Source organism: Frieseomelitta varia, unplaced genomic scaffold (assembly GCF_011392965.1).
Source record: "Frieseomelitta varia isolate USP_RPSP 00005682 unplaced genomic scaffold, Fvar_1.2 scaffold_376, whole genome shotgun sequence".
In the NCBI taxonomy this organism is placed as follows: Eukaryota; Metazoa; Arthropoda; class Insecta; order Hymenoptera; family Apidae; genus Frieseomelitta; species Frieseomelitta varia.
In genome coordinates, this window is record NW_025110119.1 from 137,548 (window position 1) to 156,203 (window position 18,656).

At 48.7% G+C, this 18,656-nt stretch overlaps 1 protein-coding gene across 6 annotated transcripts in view; it reads right to left on the bottom strand.

Annotated features, from left to right (window-relative positions):
* LOC122531125 overlaps window positions 1-18,656 on the bottom strand; it is an 85,748-nt gene that overhangs the window by 27,123 nt on the left and 39,969 nt on the right. For 3 of the 6 annotated variants that reach the window (XM_043658734.1, XM_043658737.1, XM_043658732.1), the window contains exon 2: window positions 5,525-10,605. In XM_043658734.1, coding sequence (XP_043514669.1) covers window positions 5,525-10,571 — 5,047 coding nt within the window. In that variant the 5' untranslated portion in view covers window positions 10,572-10,605. Of the gene's footprint in view, window positions 1-5,524; window positions 10,606-15,035; window positions 15,577-18,656 lie in introns of those variants that run through there. The other 3 variants (XM_043658731.1, XM_043658735.1, XM_043658733.1) reach the window with 3 other exon arrangements.

The following is an 18,656-nucleotide window of genomic DNA, read 5'->3' on the forward strand; positions in this document are numbered from 1 at the left end:
GCGCGTGCATGCGCGCGCGCGCGTCCGCCACACGCGGCCGATCGGCTCGCGCGATCGTGCAACCGCTCGCACGCTTCGACGCAACAGCGACGATCGGTTCCTCGTCGATTCCTCGTTCCCTCGAGCATCACAACCGGCGACCGGCGTCGTCGTCGTTATCGTTGTTGTTGTCGTCGTCGTCGTCGTCGTCGTCTCTTGGCCACACTTTTCTTCCGCAGGCGACTCTTCCGGTTAGTGGAGGAACGAGAAATTGGCTTCGGTTATCGTATCGATCGATTTTCTTCTCGTTGTCGTCGGAATTTTGCAAACTGCTTTTTGCGAGTAACAACGACGACGAGGAAGGAGGGGCGAAGCTTGGTTGGGAGGTTCGATCGTTCGTTTTCTTTTTTTTTTTTTTTTCTTTTTCTGTTCGTTTTCTGTTCGAAACTGCCAAACTGCCGCGCTAGGAACGTGTCTATTGTCGCGAGGGCTGACGAAAAACTCGCAACGTCCCGGCCGCGGTGCTCGTCAGGTCGCCATCTTTCGAACACGAGTTCCACCGCTCGCCGAGGGTGGACGTACTCGGGCGCGCTACGCACCGAATCGGATCACTGGGTCAAAGGAACAAACGAACAAACGGTCCTTGCGAACGAACAAACGCTTGCAGCAACTTCCCGCGGCTCGAGATGCTCGCTTTCGAGAGGACGAAATCAATCGGGACAAATCGAACGGGAAAAATTATCCGTCGTATTCTGTGTAATTGAGGATAACGAGGAACGGGGGAACGTACGTTTATTTCGCGTACGATGCGGCTCCGTGCGCGCAAACAATTGCGCACTTTGACCGCGTCAATCGCTCGAGAGGAGACGAACGTCCTTTGTCTCTGTCTTCTTTGCAACTGCGACCTTTCTCTTTTTCTCCTCCACCGATCGAAAATGTCGCTCGAAATCTCTGGGCAGGCGAGATCGAAAGAAGAATTACAGAATCACTCGGAAGAAGAAGGAGAAGAGAAGCAGGGAGAAGAAAACGATCAGGAGGAAGAAGACGAGGAAGATGATCAAGTGTATCCTGCTCATGATTGCCGTCCGTCCGGTGTTGGAAATCGATAGGTCCGGCTCGTACTCGCTGAGCAATATGGTGCTGCACTTGGCCAGCTATCGACCGTTTCTCCTTCCGAACGAAGGGACACGAGCACACTGTCGCGCAATCACGATTTTCCCTTCACTGGCAGACTAAGCAGCAGCTAGTAGCTGCGTCTGCGACTAGAGCGCGTAGAACGGGCCGCGTATCTCGTGCAATTCCCCCGGCACATGTACCAACCTCGGCTTCCAACCAACCAACTTGATTACACGGTGAAGGTCGTGACCGAGGAAGAACCAACAACTCTATATACAGTACACGTATACCTGCACACAGGCGTTACTCACGCACACACACACGCTACGCGCGCGCACACGCCTTCACGTAGTAACTTGTGCGTAGCTTTTCACCCTGTCGAGCATCCAGTCTCGAGTCTCTATCTGTAAATTCTCCCTAGTTCCCGTATCTCTTCGATCTCTTCCACACACCGCTGCTGCTTCTCTTCTTCGTTCGAGACGTGTTACGGCCAACGCTCGATTCGCTCTGTGCGTTGATGCACGTTCGCGAACGGGCCGGACGTGGAGTCTTCAAAGGTTCGAGAAAATTTTTGGAGAAAAAGAGCACGACGCGAAAGAGAGAGAGAAAGAGAGAGAGAGAGGGAAAGAGAGCAACGACTAAAGCGTCGTGTCACCGGCTGACCACCGCCACTTTTGAGGATCCTCGAGGTCGCTGATTCCTCCAACGATCGCGGTCTGCATCACTGCGCGCTTCTCCTTTGCTTCACACGCGTCTTCGAAGGTCGCGATCGATCCTACCTCTCTCTAGGAGATTTTCAGCTCGGAAACCGGCGAACGTGGCGAGTAAGATACAGCTACCGGCATCGATACCGGCGACGTCGCACACCCACCACCACGAGGACCACCACTACCACCTCCACCACCACCACTACCACCACCACCACCACCACCACCACCACTACCGATAGCAGCAGCAGCAGCAGCAGCAGCAGCAGTAGCAGCAGCAGCCACCTCCGTCACGATGGCCACCACCTACGCGTCGTTTCACAAGGTGCGTCAACGCTGGTAGCAGCAACGGCGGCACCACCGTCGAAAACGCGGCGGACGACGTCGTCGCCGGGATCTGCCCGAGTCCCGGCACTGCGACCCACCCCCGCGCAATCCCCACGTTCGCCACGCTCCACCCTAAACCTCTCGCTTTGTCTCTCCTTCCGCTGCTGCTTTGTCGCTCGCCCCTTCCACCACCACCACCACCACCCCCCTCCCTGTCCTGCCTGTTCCCGCCGCTCGGTGACGTCACGGGAATGGAGTCGGGGATCGATCCCGAACGCTCACCCCGACTACCAACCGCATCCTCCCTAAACGCCGCTGTGTGTACTCACCGGATGGAAAACATTCGACCGATCTCGCGACCTCTCGCGACCTTCTCTACGCGCTCTCTTCCTTCCTTCCTTCCTTCCTTCCTTCCTTCCTTCCCTCTTTCCCTCTCTCCTTTCTCTCTTCCTTTCTTCCTTCGCGTCCGATAGCAGGACAGGAGGAATGTTCCTTTGCTGACGCATCGCGAGATTCACCGCGGTCAACCGACTAACCTTCTTTCTTTCTTTCTTTCTTTCGCCGAAGCGACGAGAGACATTTCCCAACCTACGAATGATCGATATGCGAATCGGCTGTGATGCCACTCAACGTTTGAAGCGCGGGACGCTCGGTACTCTTGCCTAGAGTAAATTTTCGCGTGTCGAGTCAAAGTCGATCGTACACAGACAACGCTCCTGTGTCACGAGACTCTGGCCGCCGTTGAAGAACGTATCGCCGCGATTCCAACTTGCGAATATCGGCCGTTGCGAATTTGCATCCGAGTTCACCGATTTGCATACATATTGAACGGGCGTATCGACTAATCGAAAACTCGACAAACAATCCCTTGGTTCCCTCGGTCGCGCTTGCTCTTTTCCTTCGAGAGACCGAGCCGTCTCGAACGCGATCGGCTAGATTGGGTGTCGCTCAACCACGTGAAACTCTCGTCCAACTCTCTTTCGTTTCGTTCGACTCTCGCAATTCTACGCTCCCTTCGATTCAACCTAGTTCTAGAGCTGCTCGGTCCCTCTGTCCACAAGCTAGAGTTACGGGAAGAGTTGAAAGTTTCAAATACAAAGAAAATTTCGTCGGGGAGAGAAAGAATCGAAGATCACGTTCCACTTTCGTCCAACTGACGAGGGTGAATTCAACACACCTCGAATGAAATAAAATGATTACCCGACAACCTGAGATTCTTCGATCCAACCGCGGATAAATTCTGCCTTGCGGAAGAGTTTCAAAGCGTCTTCGTTCCCCGCGGAAATCGCGAACGATCGGCAAAAGCGAAACGAGAGGAAGAAGAAGAACAATCCGCGAGAAACGTTCCAATTGCTTCCTTCTCTCGCCGATCGAATCGTCGAGTCGGTGAAATTGCTCGCGGAGCTCGCTGGTTAATCGCTGGTGGCGATTTAAGCTGCATAATGAATCCGCGATACTATCGGGAGTACAGGGAATTAAAAGATTTCCATTCTTCGCGCGACAAAGTAGATAACCGTGAATCGAGCGTGGTCACGGCGCTCGTTATTACGGGCCAATGGCTGCCCATGCTCCTCTCATGCTGCCTCGCGTATGCACTCGGTTAAGACTCCGCAACTGGGACGGTTAACCAACTAGAAAACTCTTGGTTTCTTTGTGGAGAATAAAAACGGCGTGGAACACGCTTGAAATTGTTACACTTGTTATCGATTCGATCGACTCCACTTTCGGAAGTTTTTTCGACTTTGAAATTTTTGTGTCGTAGCACACCGACTGACACCGACTTGACTCTTTTTGTATTCGAAATAAATTTATTAGATAATTAGATAATTAGATTTAGCCATCAATGGCCATGTTTTTTTTTTTTTTTTTTTTTGACCTGTGTGAATAGTAAGTAATTTATTTCAGAAGCTGATTAGAGCTATTATCTAAGCAAATGGCTTATGGACAAAATATTAAGGTACGATAAAGCTTGTGAATCTGACTATGAAAAAATTCTGGTGCAAAATTGGTTCCATGTTTTTTAATTTTTTCAGCCAGGAAGAAACCTAATCTCAAAGGTTAAAAAATAGCTTCAATTTCCTAAAACTATAAAGAATCAGATAGTCAAGTTTATTTTCATGTTTTTATACTTTATTTAACAATAAAAAATATTTTTCTTAAAAATTTTTGTTATCGACTCAATTTTGCAACCGACTGTATATAATTGTGAGGTTTTTAATACGAAGTAGAAAAAAACTGTTTAGCGTCATCTCCGTAAAAAAGGAGGAAAAATGAAATTCCACCGATTAGAAATAACGAATCTGAAACTGAATGATTTAAGCCAATGCATTGGTTTAATAAAATTAGAAAGATAGAATTCATGATTTCAACGAAAGTGCCAGAATTTTAAACTGAACTTAAAAACAACGCGCATTGCTATGTCACGTTTCCCCAGTTTCTGTTTCTATTCCGGAGTTGTTCGACCCGGCACGACGGGGCGGTTGGAAAATCGAACGACAGAACCAATCCACCGACGAACAATTCCCAACAATGTACGTAATTAACGTTTCGTCCCAAAATTCTAAACTCTAGGCTCAAACAGACTTTCAGACTAGTGAAGTTTTCACTTGGGCACATTCGTATCATTTTCGTTTCTCTTCGCGGAGAATTAAATTGAAACGACACGAACGCTTTGCCAACAGTCGCAAAGAATCGCACGCGAAGAAAAAGACAGACAGAGAGATAGAGAGAAACGTATGAGAAAGTAAAGAAGTGAGAAGAGAACGTGCTGCGCCTGCGACGCTTCTCTCGGTTTGCCTCGAGAGGTTCATTGAAATGCACGGTCATACGCGGTTTTCCACCTTGCCCGGATAAAATTTCCACCTGGACGAAACGCGGTCGCGCTTTGACGTGGAAACGTTAAAAGAAAAACGAAAGCTAAGAAATCGACGATAATCCACCCTCCTTCAGGTGAAAAGACGAAGGCAACAAACTCTGCCTGTTCTCACTCGCAAGTCGGGATTGGCTTTGAGAAGGATCGTTGATCCTTTGGCTATTGTCTAACTTACTTTGGTACCCTGAAACGGAGGAGCGCCTGTGGGTCATCCATCGATGCATTTACGAATCGTCGGATCGTGTATCGACTCGTCCTTCGAATTCTAACACACTTTACTCGATTATCAGACAAATAAGTTAATAAGTTAAATTTTTGGCACGTGCATTAACGATTCGATAGAGAAATAAATATCGGTTTAACGCGACCCGGTGTTTCGATTATTTCGAAACTCGGAGAAATGCTCGCTGACGAAAAAATTTCGTCGTCCTCTTGAACACCTTGTATGCCACGTGCGGTACGTGTCAAAGTTTGCCATAGCAAGAGGCTTAAAAAAAAAAAAAAAAAAAGAAAAGGCACTCACCGTTCCGTCGAAGCATCCGCTGTGGGCTAACGGCTCTTCTGGGATCGTTCCAACGAACCTCGCCGTATGCGACGCTCGTTCCCAGTCTGCTCGGCCCGTTGACAGTGCCGCCAATGTCCTTAGGCAAAGGCGGTAGAGGTCTGTCGGCGTCGTATTCCGTACCGTCCGCGTGAATCGTGTGAACCGCGTCCCTGCGCTCTTGATGAGAAAACACCGAGTCCGTGTCGGAAACGCTGTCCTCGCTCCTGTGCCTCCTGGTCGGTGGTTCCGGCGCGGTGCCGTGCTTCGTCGGCCAATTCCCGACGCTGGCCAGGTCCTGCCCGACGACCGACTGATTCGAGAAGCTGACCCTCTTCGCGCTACCACCGGCACTCGCGTACTCCTGCACGGCGTGAGGCTCTCCGCCGATCAGGCTGCCCCTCTTGAAGATCGGCGGGGGCGGAGGTGCCATCAACGTCGACGTCTTTCCAACGAGGACGTCGTTGTTCGTTCGTTCCTCCTCGTAGATCGAGGAAACGTCGAGCTTTTGCCTCGGATTTGCCGTTTGCGCCGGAGGAAGCTCCCCCCGATGGAAATGCGGGGAGGCGCTCTTGCTTCGCTGCGCCTCCTGCCTGACGACAGGTTCGAGCATGGGTTTCGACGAGGTGGCCAAGTCGCGACGCTCGCGAATCGCTTGTTGAGGCCGGACGATCAACACCGGCTGATTCTGGCCTTTCTGGCTCTGCATCAACGGAGGTTTCCCCGCGGGGTTCGACTTTGTTGTCGGGCAACCACGAGGTGGTTGCTGACCAACAACCTGGCTACCGCCGATCCACGAGGCTGATGGATCTCCGTGGGCGACCGGCACGCCGACGCTCGAGGGACTTCGAAGCAACGAAGTTTGTCCGAGGTTCGCGTTCTTTCGACAACAGGAGGAGGATATCTCCTCCGTCGCGTTCTGCTCGTAAATACGTCTCTGTTGCTCCTCGTCGAGCTTCTTGAGTTGCTGCCAGTACATCGCTTCCCTGACCTCCGGTAAGTCAATTTTCCTGGCCACCTGCCTGGGGCCGGCGTTCGTCGGAACAGCCATGGAGGCCTTTCTGCGCGCCTCCAGCGCCTTTTGCTGCCAGTAGAACGCCTCCAGATGTTGCCTGGTCTGCTGCTTCGAGGGCGACAACGGCCCGGCGATCGCTGCTACGTTGTACGTTCCCCGTACGTGCCCGTACGTCGCGCTCGGTTCGCAGAGCATTCTCTGAACGTACAGCACCGCTTCCGGCCGAGGTTCTTGCCGTCCCGCCATTCCCGTTGATCGAACTTCCACGCGACGCGAAGAGGGAACGGGGACATCCTGCGAACGATGGTAACCTTGCTCGTCGTGTCGTTGCGACGACGGCACCAACGACGACGACGACGACGACGACTCGACTGTACGAGGCGATCGAACGTTCTCTCTCGCGAGTGGAACGACGGTCGAACGAGGCTCGTTCGGCTTTTGCGGGCTCGCGCGAGGCGAAGACGCGTGCGATGCTTGGACCCAGGCCACTCTGTCGTCGCCATCCTTTCCGCTCGTCGTTCGTTCGTCCGACGATTCTCGAATTCTCGTCGGTGGAGTGCTGCCAATTTCCGCGTTCCTCTGGCTCTTCTGCTGCCCGTAAACGGGCTCCGGTCGCGATATCTCCGCGTCGTTGAAGCTGACGTCGGCGTCGCGAGCCTCCTTGCTCGCGGCGGCTTTGCTCGAACCGGATTCCTCCTGGCTACGCCGATCCAGGGAACCGCGAGGCGCGTTGCTCATACGAACCGGCGACTCCATGGCGCATCGTCTCGACTCGTTGGAGGGACGGCGTGGAATTCTCGTCTCGCAGGAGGAGGCGGAGGTTTCCCTCTTCGGAGAGGCTATGAGAATCTGTTCGTTGGGCTGAGCAAGGTCCCTCCTGCTGGAAGCTGGCAGACGTTGTCGCGAGCCGAACGGGGAGATTGGTTTACCCTGACTTCCGGTGGGAGAGGCAGGACTGCAGCTCTCGATACGCAGATCCTCGTTTGCCTCGTCCTCGCGTTTCTCGTTCGCGAGGTTCTCCCTGGGCGAGACCGAGCATCTCTCGCCTCTGCAACGAGCAGCAGTTCGTCTCGGAGGTGACGAAACTCTCACGTTGTCCAGAGAATCGTTGTCGATCGAACGTCGACGTTCGAGTTGCCGGGCGTTTGCCGAGTTTTCCTCGCACGGGGAGGTAGCGCCGCCGGGCGTCTGGTCGTAAATCCTTTCGCTCGCGCATCCGGCGGGTGGCGATCTCGATGACGGCGAGATCTTCTCGTTCTCGTAGATGGCCTCTCTTCTCTTCGCCGAATCCTCGCAGTCGTCGAACTCGCCTGCTTCGTTGGGCGGAGATCCGCTGTTTCGTGGCGAGTGCAGGTAGTACTCGCCGCTTTTGGAGCTAGAAGGTGAAAACTCGCTCTTCTGACTGGAGTTTGGCGTGCAACTCGAGTCGCCGTAGTCACCGGACTTTTGACTCGATCCGGAGGAGAGATACTTGGGCGATCTGCCAACCAGAGGAGCTCTGTGATTCTGATTCACTATCGGTTGCCTGGTGATCTTCACCTGCGCGGACACCGACTTCAAAATCAGGCCCGAGGGATCGTCCTCGTTCTCGTCGAGGTACTCGGCGGCAGGTTTGTCGTACCTGGCGTTCCTTCCGTACCTCGCTGCCTTTCGTTCCTCTCCTTCTTCCTCCTGCTCGGCCAAGTAGTTCTCGTAGTCGGCCGCTAGTTCGGCCCTGGAGCGCGGTATCGCGGGCAACGGCCGATCCATCGGACGAACGGCTCTCGGCCTGACCAGGTACCTCTCGCTCGGTGGAGCGGATATCCTGCCAGAGGGAGCGTGGTTCCTCTGGAAGAAGCAGGACGGTCTGACCGCGGCGTGACTCGGCTCCTGCAAGCTGTGTTTTCGTTCGAGCTGACCGTTGTTGTTGTTGTTGCTGTTGTATCGTTGCCCGTTGTATCTCTGACCGAATTCCTCGCGCTTCTGTCTCTCTTCGAATTTCCTAATGTCCGGCGAGATTCCCAGCTGCGCGTTCCGCTCGTTCCACCTTTCGTCCGGCGCGATCGAGCTGAGGCTCGAGTCGGTCGCGTAACACCTCGGCACTCCGCTTCGATCGCGCAGCAAAAGACCCTCGCGATCCTCGTCCCTGGCCAAGTGATCCGGCGTGCTCGTTATCGGTCCTTGATCCGGGTGATTCGGGAACAGCTCGCGCTTAATCTCGTCCAGCCTCTCCTCGATTATCGACCCGTTCAGGCTGTTGTCAAGCTTCACGTTCCTCTTGATGTCTTCGTTCAGGTTCATCGTGTCCGGAGACCTGGTGTAGTTGCCGTTCTGCTGGTAACGGGCAAAGTGCTTGTCGTCGGGCCTCTTCCTCTCCTTCGACTCCTTCTTCCTGCTGTACTCCTTTCGGGAATCTTTCGGCGAGAAGAAGCCCGGTAGCAAACGACGAAGGCCCAGCTTCCTCTTCTGCTGCTTCTCCTCTTTCTTCGCCGACCGAGAGGACGATCCCGCCGCCGCCTCCATGGCGAACTCTCTTATCAGATTCGCGTACCCGTCCGCTCCGAAGCGATCGCCGATCACCGCAAAGTCCACGCTGTCGGTGCTGGTCGCGCTCGAGACCTCCCGGTTACTCCCGATTACTTTACTCGATCGTTGCCGATTTCTCGGACTACGACACTCGATGCTTATCTCTCTCGAGCTCCGTCCGTCGAGCTCCGCTCTGTCGTCGTCGGTGTCATTCTCGTCTCGGAGTCCTTCTTCCGTCTCCTTCTCTCCGATATCCTGCTCCAAAGACTTGATCCTCTCCTCGAGACACGAGTCCGAGTCGACGATGCTGAGCGTGCTGTCGCCGGCGTCCCGCTTCCCCTGGCACCGCTCGAACGGCAAAGCCCTGGCCGATCCTAGTCCTCGCTCGTAGTCCTCGCTCTCCTCCCCGGACGAGGAAACGCTGCCCAACTCCTCCACGTAAGAGGACTTGGACGATCCCGAGGAACGACGATCCAACTGGTCCTTGAGAAACTCGCCGGACCACCTCTTCTCCACTTCCAGCACCTTCTCGCTGTAGCCGAGCTTCCTCGCTGCTGTAGCCGAGCACGGCTCCTCCTCCTCCTCCTCCTCCTCCTCCTCCTCCTCCTCCTCCTCTTCTCCACCGGCAAGGAGTCCGGTCGAAGCGGACTCGCGACTCGCGTCCGATCCCGGCAGATCCCGATACTCCTCGATCTTCAATCTCTTGTCGAGATTGTGCTTCTGCAGGAACTCTTCGTCGAACGTCAGCTTACCGCTCGCGAGCCTCTCGACGTTCGAATCCAACGTCCCGTCGGCCAACTTTCGAGCGGCACGGTTTCCTCGCGATTCCAGTAATTCCTCCTTGTACCTCTGAGCCGTGCTCGCGTCGATCCTCGCGCTCAGGTTCTGCTGCAGCACCTCGATCTTCGTCCGACTCTTCTCCAAACGATCCTTCGCGCTCGCCTCTTCTATCTCGTCCTTCCCTCCGTCCACTTCAACTGATTTGCTAGATTCGTTTTCTCCCACAGGGGAACAGACAACTTTTTCCAAAATCTTCTTCCTCGGTCCTCCTTTCACGAACGGACGACTCTTGGTCAACTTGACAGGGTTGATTCTCTTCTCTATCGTCCACGATTCCGCAGTTTGTTTCGACGGAGCGTCGCCGCCCGCGGACGCGGCGGCTACTATCTCTTCAGGAAGGGAAGCGCGAAATTTGCCAGAATTCGTTGCCGGTTCGTTGCATCTCGTTGCCCGCTCAGACACCGATCCTCCACCGAGCTCCGACTTTATCGAAAGTTTCCGCGAACTCTCGTTCTTCGTCAGAAGAACCTCGCGAGAACCGCCGGTACGTTCCAACACGATCTTTTCGAGCGTGATCTTGTCTACGGAGAGAACGCAAACTTTCTCCCGATCTTCGCTCTTCTTTGCGGGGATTTGCTCGCGTCTTGAATCGTGATCGATTCGCGCGTCCGTGTCTGAAGAATTCTTATCGAGCGCCTCCGCCCCGGCCGCCGTCGCCGCCGCCGCCATCCTCCGTTTCCCAGCAAGCGCAGTTTGCCACAGCCTGCAATTCAAATCAAGCCGTTCGGTCCAATCCACTCGCTTCGATCGTTGAAATATCGTTACACAAGCTACGTTTAGAAATTTAGAAATATATTTGGGACGCCTCTTTGGCTATAGCCACGTGTTGTTTTGAGTTTCGAAATTTCGCGTGAAAAGGAACGTGCGTGCGATCGACCAAGAGGTGGCACCAACTTTTACAAAAATATATATTTATATTAATGAAAAGAATATGAAAATTTTTTAACGTGACAACGTTAAAAAATTTTCATATTCGTTTCTTAGATACCAGTTCATCAGACATTTGGTTTGAGATAGTGGCGATACTTTGTCATTTTTTCCTTCGTGTTGGGGAAAAAAGTCTGCTCGCAAATATAAATACTCCCGGTTTAGAAGGGACGGATCGTGAACATTCACGGTTTAAACGATGCAAATAATAAAATTCTTACTCGATTGCTCCAATTTTTATTATGCAGGCGCCAGGATAACATCGCCCGCGGTTGGCACGTAATATCGCGTTACCTCGATTACGAGAAACCGATCTCAGCCGGCCGTGCATTTATCTCGACTACCACGTTACGTGACTCGTGCCTCGCCAAGGAATTCCGCTGCACAGACAATCTCTAATTTCTCCACTCGCCAACTAATTATAATTGTATTGTCTCTCGAGTCGAGATACTTTGGAACGAGCGGCCTGACAGATATACGTCGAGAACCCGATTCCTTCGCGATTCGACTCGGAGAAGGACCGTGATTCATTTCTTTTCTTTTTTCAATAAAGAATTTACTCGATCTCGTTATACAGCGATCCATATCAAGTTCGCAACTGACAGTCCTACGTCATTTCAAACTCTTTAGCTGAATATCGGTAACGTGGTTCTACGTCGTTTGAAATTGGCGCGCCTGCCAGCCGTGAGATTGAGTACAAATGAACGTTCAATGAATAAGTGAACAATAATATAGTTAATGTACAGCACTAAAGTGGCAAATGAACGCTTGCACGGTAAGAAATTGATCGTTTATCGCTCGTTTTCTTTTCATCAGAATTATCAGTATCTTCGTTTCAAATTTTTTATATAATTTACTTGTGTGTTTTCTTTGCACATTCGATCGAAGGAGAAGATCAGTCATCTAGATTTAATAACGACAGTGTGACACGGACAACGACGCTCCGATACAATTCCAAGAAACATTAGAATAATAAGAACGATAAAAATCCGACAATAGAGCTGAACCTCCAGTACCTTTACTCAGCTGTAGACTTTTGGAAATTCCACGATTACTGGTCATGAATGAGTGGCCCAAGTGGTCAAAATGAACGATTTATAATTTTCTGAACGATTTATAATACTTTGTTAAATACTTTATAGACGTAAAACAGCGTATTTTTAAAGATTTGAACAATTCTTCGTAAAATATACAAATGAAAATTCTTGTAGAATTTGTTTTCACTTGAACGTCTCTGATGGAAATTTTACGATAGTTCTAGAGTTAATAAAAACAGAATTCTTTGGGAAGCGGTCTTCGAAAGATTTTACAAATAAATTGTACGACGTTTATATGTATGTATGTGCATGTGTCGGGCTCGGAGCCGGTTAGAATCGTTAACCCCGGTCGTGAGTTAAGTTCTCGGAACGCAAAAGGGGATTTCTTCGAAGACGAAGAGAGCGAGAGCCGCGACGTTTGCTCGAATAATCGCGATAAACAGAGTTTAAACTAGCGAGTCAAGGGACAGAGTCATGCGGTCATCGAGTTCGCGACGGAAGGAGCTGGCGTCGTAAAGTTGCGAAGAGCAACGACCGTAACCGATTCCCTCTCGGCAACTTGCAAAGAGCCGCGAGCGGGACGTTTTACTCATTTTTTAGCGCGTTTTTCGCGGTCCCGTTACCTTTCCTTTCGCTCGCGTTCTCTCTCTCTCTCTCTCTCTCTCTCTCTCTCTCTCTTTCTCTCTCTCTCTTCGTCTTTCATACGGGAAACGTTTATACGAATCTAAGAACAGCTGGATGATACGCTACGTTTGTGAATATATATATATATATATATGTATGTGCTATTCACGTATGATTAATACATCATAATTTTATTATTTTAATATAGTATAACAATATATTAATAATTATTTATTTTTATTAATTATTATTATTATTATAATTAATAAACTATTATTAATATAATATAATAATATTATTATTTTAATATAATATAATAATAATAATAATAATATAGTAATACAATAATTATATATATATATATATATATGCGCGTGAAAGTTACGTCGCAAAGGTACAAAATAATAAAATTATGATGTATTAATCATACGTGAATAGTAGAAAAGCGAATTTTCACTTTCTGCGAATATACATCTGCCGATCAGCCGAAAATCGATCGGAGAAAGAGACTAACTTGTTTGTCAGTGGCCTCAAAGGATCGATACACGCGTACGTGAGAGAAACGCAATATTCCTTGTTGAAACTAATACGTCGGTGTTGGCTTACGGGAGCACGTACGTCGATTATAAAAATACATGCTGTCACCATCGATTACGTAAATAACGTTTGCATCGAAGATGTTGACGTAATCGGGTCAATTTCGAGCCGTATCGATGGAAGAACGGGGAGAAAATTGATTATCGGTCGAAGGTCGAAAATTGGAGTAAAACCGAGAGAAAAGAAAATTTCTTTTCGTTGCGATTCTAAAAGGAAAGCAGTTTATACTTGAGATTCTACGTCCGATTTTTCACAAATGGAAAAATACTATCGTTGTAAAATCATTCCGTTGTAACTTTTCAACCTTTTGAACCGGATTTGTCTTCAATGTCGTTGTCCACTTGTTTTAAGGTAAATTCTATGGTAAACTTTTTATGATTTGTCGAAACAATTTTTATTTTTATCTTTTTGCAAATTTTTACATCAAAGGATGAGAGTTTTCTCTCGGCAGACGATTTCCTGAATTGCGCAAGTTGCAAAAAGGATGGGGAGGGGGACGGAAGAAAGAAAAAGAGAAATTAAGACTCGCGATAGGAAAGTAGCGGCATGTTTCACGAAACGTTAACAGAGGAACGATAACTCTCGCCGAAGAAACACCGAGTAATTTTCTACGGGTCATAAATTCCCCAACACCGACAGTTTGCTGACCGTGACTAAATTCGCCTGTAATCCCCTCCACCGTACAAGGAGGAACGAGCAGCAACTGGGAAACGAGAGCGGATGGAGGGAAAATGGAGAATCAGAGGCAGAAGGGAAAGAGAGAGGAAGAGGAAGAGGCAAAGACTAAAACGAACGTCTCCTGTCGAGCTAATAATTGACAGACACGATTGGTTTAACGAGTACCACCGGTTCTCGGTTAATTATCGTGACTCTCGTTATCCCATTATCGTCGTTAGATAGTATCGGGCGAGCTTCTTTGCCGGTTGCCGACTGTAGGTTTGCAGGATGCGCCGACCAGCTTCACCGACCGCGGCTCGCTAACAAGGAACGCCATTCAATTCGCCATGGAATATTACGCAACCGCGCACGCGCATAATTTTTAATATTCGTTAAAAAAAGAAAAAACGTCGATAACTGAAATCACCCAGGAGGAAGGAAAAAAATCAAATTACGCAAGTTCGTCTTATGGAGTTTCCTAGTAGAGGATGCATTAGAATCTCTGCTTGACACAGTGGAAAGCATACACCACTGTATCAACGACAAAAATTGTCGATACTTTAAAGTGACATAACTCGCGGAGGAAATTTGACTCATCTTCAAGAAGACTTTACTTTAATGATAGCGAGATAATTTTTGTCATTTAGCGAGCGAATGAGGCAGGATACTTTTTTTCTCCAAGATTGTAAAAGTTCAAACTTCTGTTACAAGTATGAGTACAAATAGGTATTTCCTCGTCGTTTAAAAAATAATTACATAGACTCGCAAGGTAATAACGACGTGCAAGAGAGACGGAAATAAGACGGATTGAAGTTTCGAGGCCACGTGTTTTCGTGCAATCGTCTTCTTCGCAGAGATACACGCTCTAATCTCACCTGACTGTACAATTTAATCCAACCTCGTGTAATTATTATACCGGGGATTTTCATGCCTCTGTACGTTTGTGCGATTTGGCACGTTCACGAACTTTTCAAAAAAAAAACAAAAGTCGCTACATAAATCCAGATAAGACCACAGAGGAGGTGACAGAATTTGAATGTTACCGAGTTAAAATTGATTTCGATCGAAACCAAACAGAATTGTGACTTCTGAACCGAGTTGAGGTTCCATTGATCGACAACTGACCGTTGGATTTCTTCGTCGATTTGCAATTCCGTGAATCGTGTAAACAAACGTCGCGTTAACGGGTTAACCCGAAATCACTTGGGCGCCATCTGTCGTCTGATCCGAGACCGCGGCAGCATTAACGATAATTCGCGGCGACGTGTAAATCTGTCAAAAGGTTCATTACCAAAATTTCTTTTACCAACCGTTCGTAAATTCTCCGACGATCTCTCCCGCTGTCCCACTCTTTCACATCTCACAAACTTCTCCACTCGAACGAATATCCTCCCGACGACGACGAAGAAGAAGAAGAAGAAGAAGAAGAAGAAGAAGAAGCAGCTCACTGTTCCAACATCGTTCGATCGCCGATCGATCTGTCACCGAGATCTGACGCGCGCGTATCTTCCTATCCGTTGCAGTCGCGACGTCGATGCGATCTTTGACACAAAGGGGTGGGGGTGGGAGGTGGGAGGTGATACACGGCGACGAGGAGGCGAGGAGTGGACGCGAGTATATCGTCGGATAAAACTCGGCGGTACGTACGTACGTCGCTTGGAAGAAGACGAAGGGAAACGTAGAGAGGGGCAGAATTAATCGAGAGAAGAGAGTGACAAAGAATCGAAAGGGAAGGGACAACAGAGAGAGAAAGAGAGAGAGAGAGAGAGAGAGAGAGAGAGAGGAGGAATGCGGCGTGAACGATGCCTCCGCCGCCGACTGACTGACACTCTCGTTCGCGTAATGCACGTAGAGCGAGTGGATGGCAGGAGGTGGAAAGAAAGAGAAAGAAGCAAGAGAAGACGAACAGAAGAGAATAGAGTATACGTGTGTGCGATAGCGAACACGCTTCGTTTCGTTCTTCGGCGAACCGATCGCGAATGAACGCGGGCCATGGTACAGGTACGTACCACGGTAATACCGATAACGAGTTACAGGTACGTCAGTATGTATTTACTTATGACGCATCGCCGTATCAGCGCTCCGTTATTCATTGTCAGTGACTCTCAACGCCGGCCGACATTCATTTCACTTTGTTACTTTGTCCCGCGCCACGTAACGTTGACACGCAACAAACGGACACAAGTTGCAAACGAAGAGATTATATTTTTTTCGTTTCATAGTGTTCAAGTGTTGTCTGATTGTTTCTCTTGTCGTTTAATCCATTTGCATCCGTAAGCGGAATATTCCGCACATGGCGATCTTCATTTATATGTCAGTCGCTGATGTCTCAACGTAGTAGCATAGGTAAAGTCGTGATGCAAATGGATTAAAGTTGTTCTGACGTAAATCTGTCAGAGGTAAAAATCAAACGTCAAATATGACGATACGCTCGTTAGCCTGTAGGTAATCCCCGCCTCGCAGATTGGAATGACTTTCGATCTGTCTTGGATCCGCAATTGCACGGCGTTCGTTTTTCGAAATTCCAGTTCGACGAGAATCCGAACGTTATCAGGAGTATCGGTGCGCGCTCCGATAAACAGCGCCCTTGATAGCAAGCGAACAAACAGCGACAGAGATGGCTGCCGAGTCGCTTTCCTCTCTGCTGCCATCGTCTCGAATTCTCTCGATGTGGTCACCTTTCGCGCGATTACGCGTCTACAGAACGAATAAAACATTTCGCGACCTCGACACCGATATGCCATATATGTATACTCGGTTTCCCGATCGTCGTCGCGATTGTCAAAAGCAGTCTACCTCGTTTCCGATACTCTGCTTCGTCGACTATTGTCTCGTCTCGTCTCGCCGAGTACAATTCGGCTCGATAGCCAGCAAGTCGGAGAAACCGTGTCAATCGCGATCTAACGATATCTGCAAGGCAAACGGCTGCTTGTGCAACGAACAACGCGTCAAACGGTGTTAGAAGTACTTTAGGGACCAACCAGGGACCAACAGTACAAATTGAAAAAGATACACACGGTTCGAGATTGAAACGAGACCAGACCTTTAACATCTTCGAAAAGAATTCCTCGAAACAGATTTCTGCCAGATTTTCAAACTCTGACGTTTTAAACGAAAAAGCCTCGTTCTCTCTCTCTCTCTCTCTCTTCGTCTCATCGTGACGAACAAATAAAATGGAGCACCCCGTGGCTTTCCTTCACGGCAAACTACGAATCCCACGGAACATTCATAAATCCTGCGAAGAGGACAGTTTAAAAAGGCAGGAAACTCTCCGCCGAATACCTTGGCCAAAGTATACCGAGGGATTCGACAGAGAGTTCGGTCCCGCGGGATTTGACCTGATCCCGCACCACCTTCGACCACCATCTGTTCCGCCGCATACTTTGCTTTTCTCTCCGCGGCCCACCCTCCTGCCAGCCAACCGGCACTGTTTTCCTTTTCTCCTATTCGCTCGATTCTTTTGAGAAAATCGAGACGTTGGCTCTCGTCAGCGAAGAAAAGCCAGAGGGTAGAAATCTAGATCCTGGATGTGTAAACACTGTCGGAGCACGAACACACGTTATATCCCCCACGATACGAAACGAGAACGATCTGGGACGACTACGACGAGGATTTAACACTTTCCCTGGCGAGTGTGTTTCAATGTTTGAAACGACAGCTGCGCGTGAGAAGCACGTGTTATTTATTTACGTCTGTCGTACTGTAGATGTTTTGATGATAAATAATTGTGCAATTTTATTATTGTTTCAACGCTCAGCGATCAAGCGAAATATAAGCCGATTTCAGACTTTCGGTTTTTACATATGGACACTCTTATCGATAATTGATATTAATTTCTGTTTGGACAGAAACGTAATTATCTATAAATGTAGTATGAATGTATTTATATTATATTACTATACTATACTATATACCCGTGTATTAATTTATTTAGGTACTTCAATTATCATTTAGATACTTTTTAGGTACTTTAATTATCATTTAAATTAATAATGATTTGCACGTCGAATATTTTTTTTACACGGTCGTAAAAACCAGTATTAATACTAAAATTATCAATAGTCACAATGATTGATCAGATATTTCTTCTTATTAGATATTTTATAGATACAAAACGGTGTATTTTTTGAAGACTTCTATGATTCTAAGCATCTCTAAAATTCTGATGCTCCACTCTTCCATGATTCTTATTCAAAGAGTGAACATCTTCAAAAAGAAGAGAATTTTTGAAGGAAACCTAACCTAAAAGACCATCAACTTCTTAACCTAACCTAGAAGGTCCATTAACTTCGTCTAAACGAACGTTTCTTCTAAAAGAACGTGAAAGAAAAAAATTGAAAAGTTAAATTTTCATTTAAAGAAATGCAAGAAATTCACTGTTGATAACTCATTCTTCCCTCGTGGGATATGGAACCATGGCTTTAATGGCTCTGATGGGAATTTTACGTTTTAGTCGTCGGTCCTGGTAGATATCTTCATTCGTTTATTTCTATTAATAATTTTCTTCACCAACCAAAGTCAAGCATATATGTATGTGCGTGTTCGTATACATAATACATATATGCCCGCCGTGAAATTGTTAAGCCTCGACGCTTGAATCACGGCTCTCTCTCTCTCTCTCCCTCTCCCTCTTTCTTCGTTCCTCCGTCTCGTTCCTTTCCACGGCTCTTCCTGTACCTCCGACACATCCGTCTCGCTTCCATGAATGAATTCGAGAACGTAAAACGAGAGTTACTCGCCTCGCCTCGCCACTCCATGCGCATCCGCCTATTTCGGTCCAGACGCGCGCCCTTCGACTTTCGTTGGGGGAGAAAATTATTTCGGTCGAGGCGAAGCTCCTTTCTCCGTACTCTTCGCTTTATTCCCGACGATTAACCCCGCTGTGTGTCCAGAAAACGGGCATCATCACACA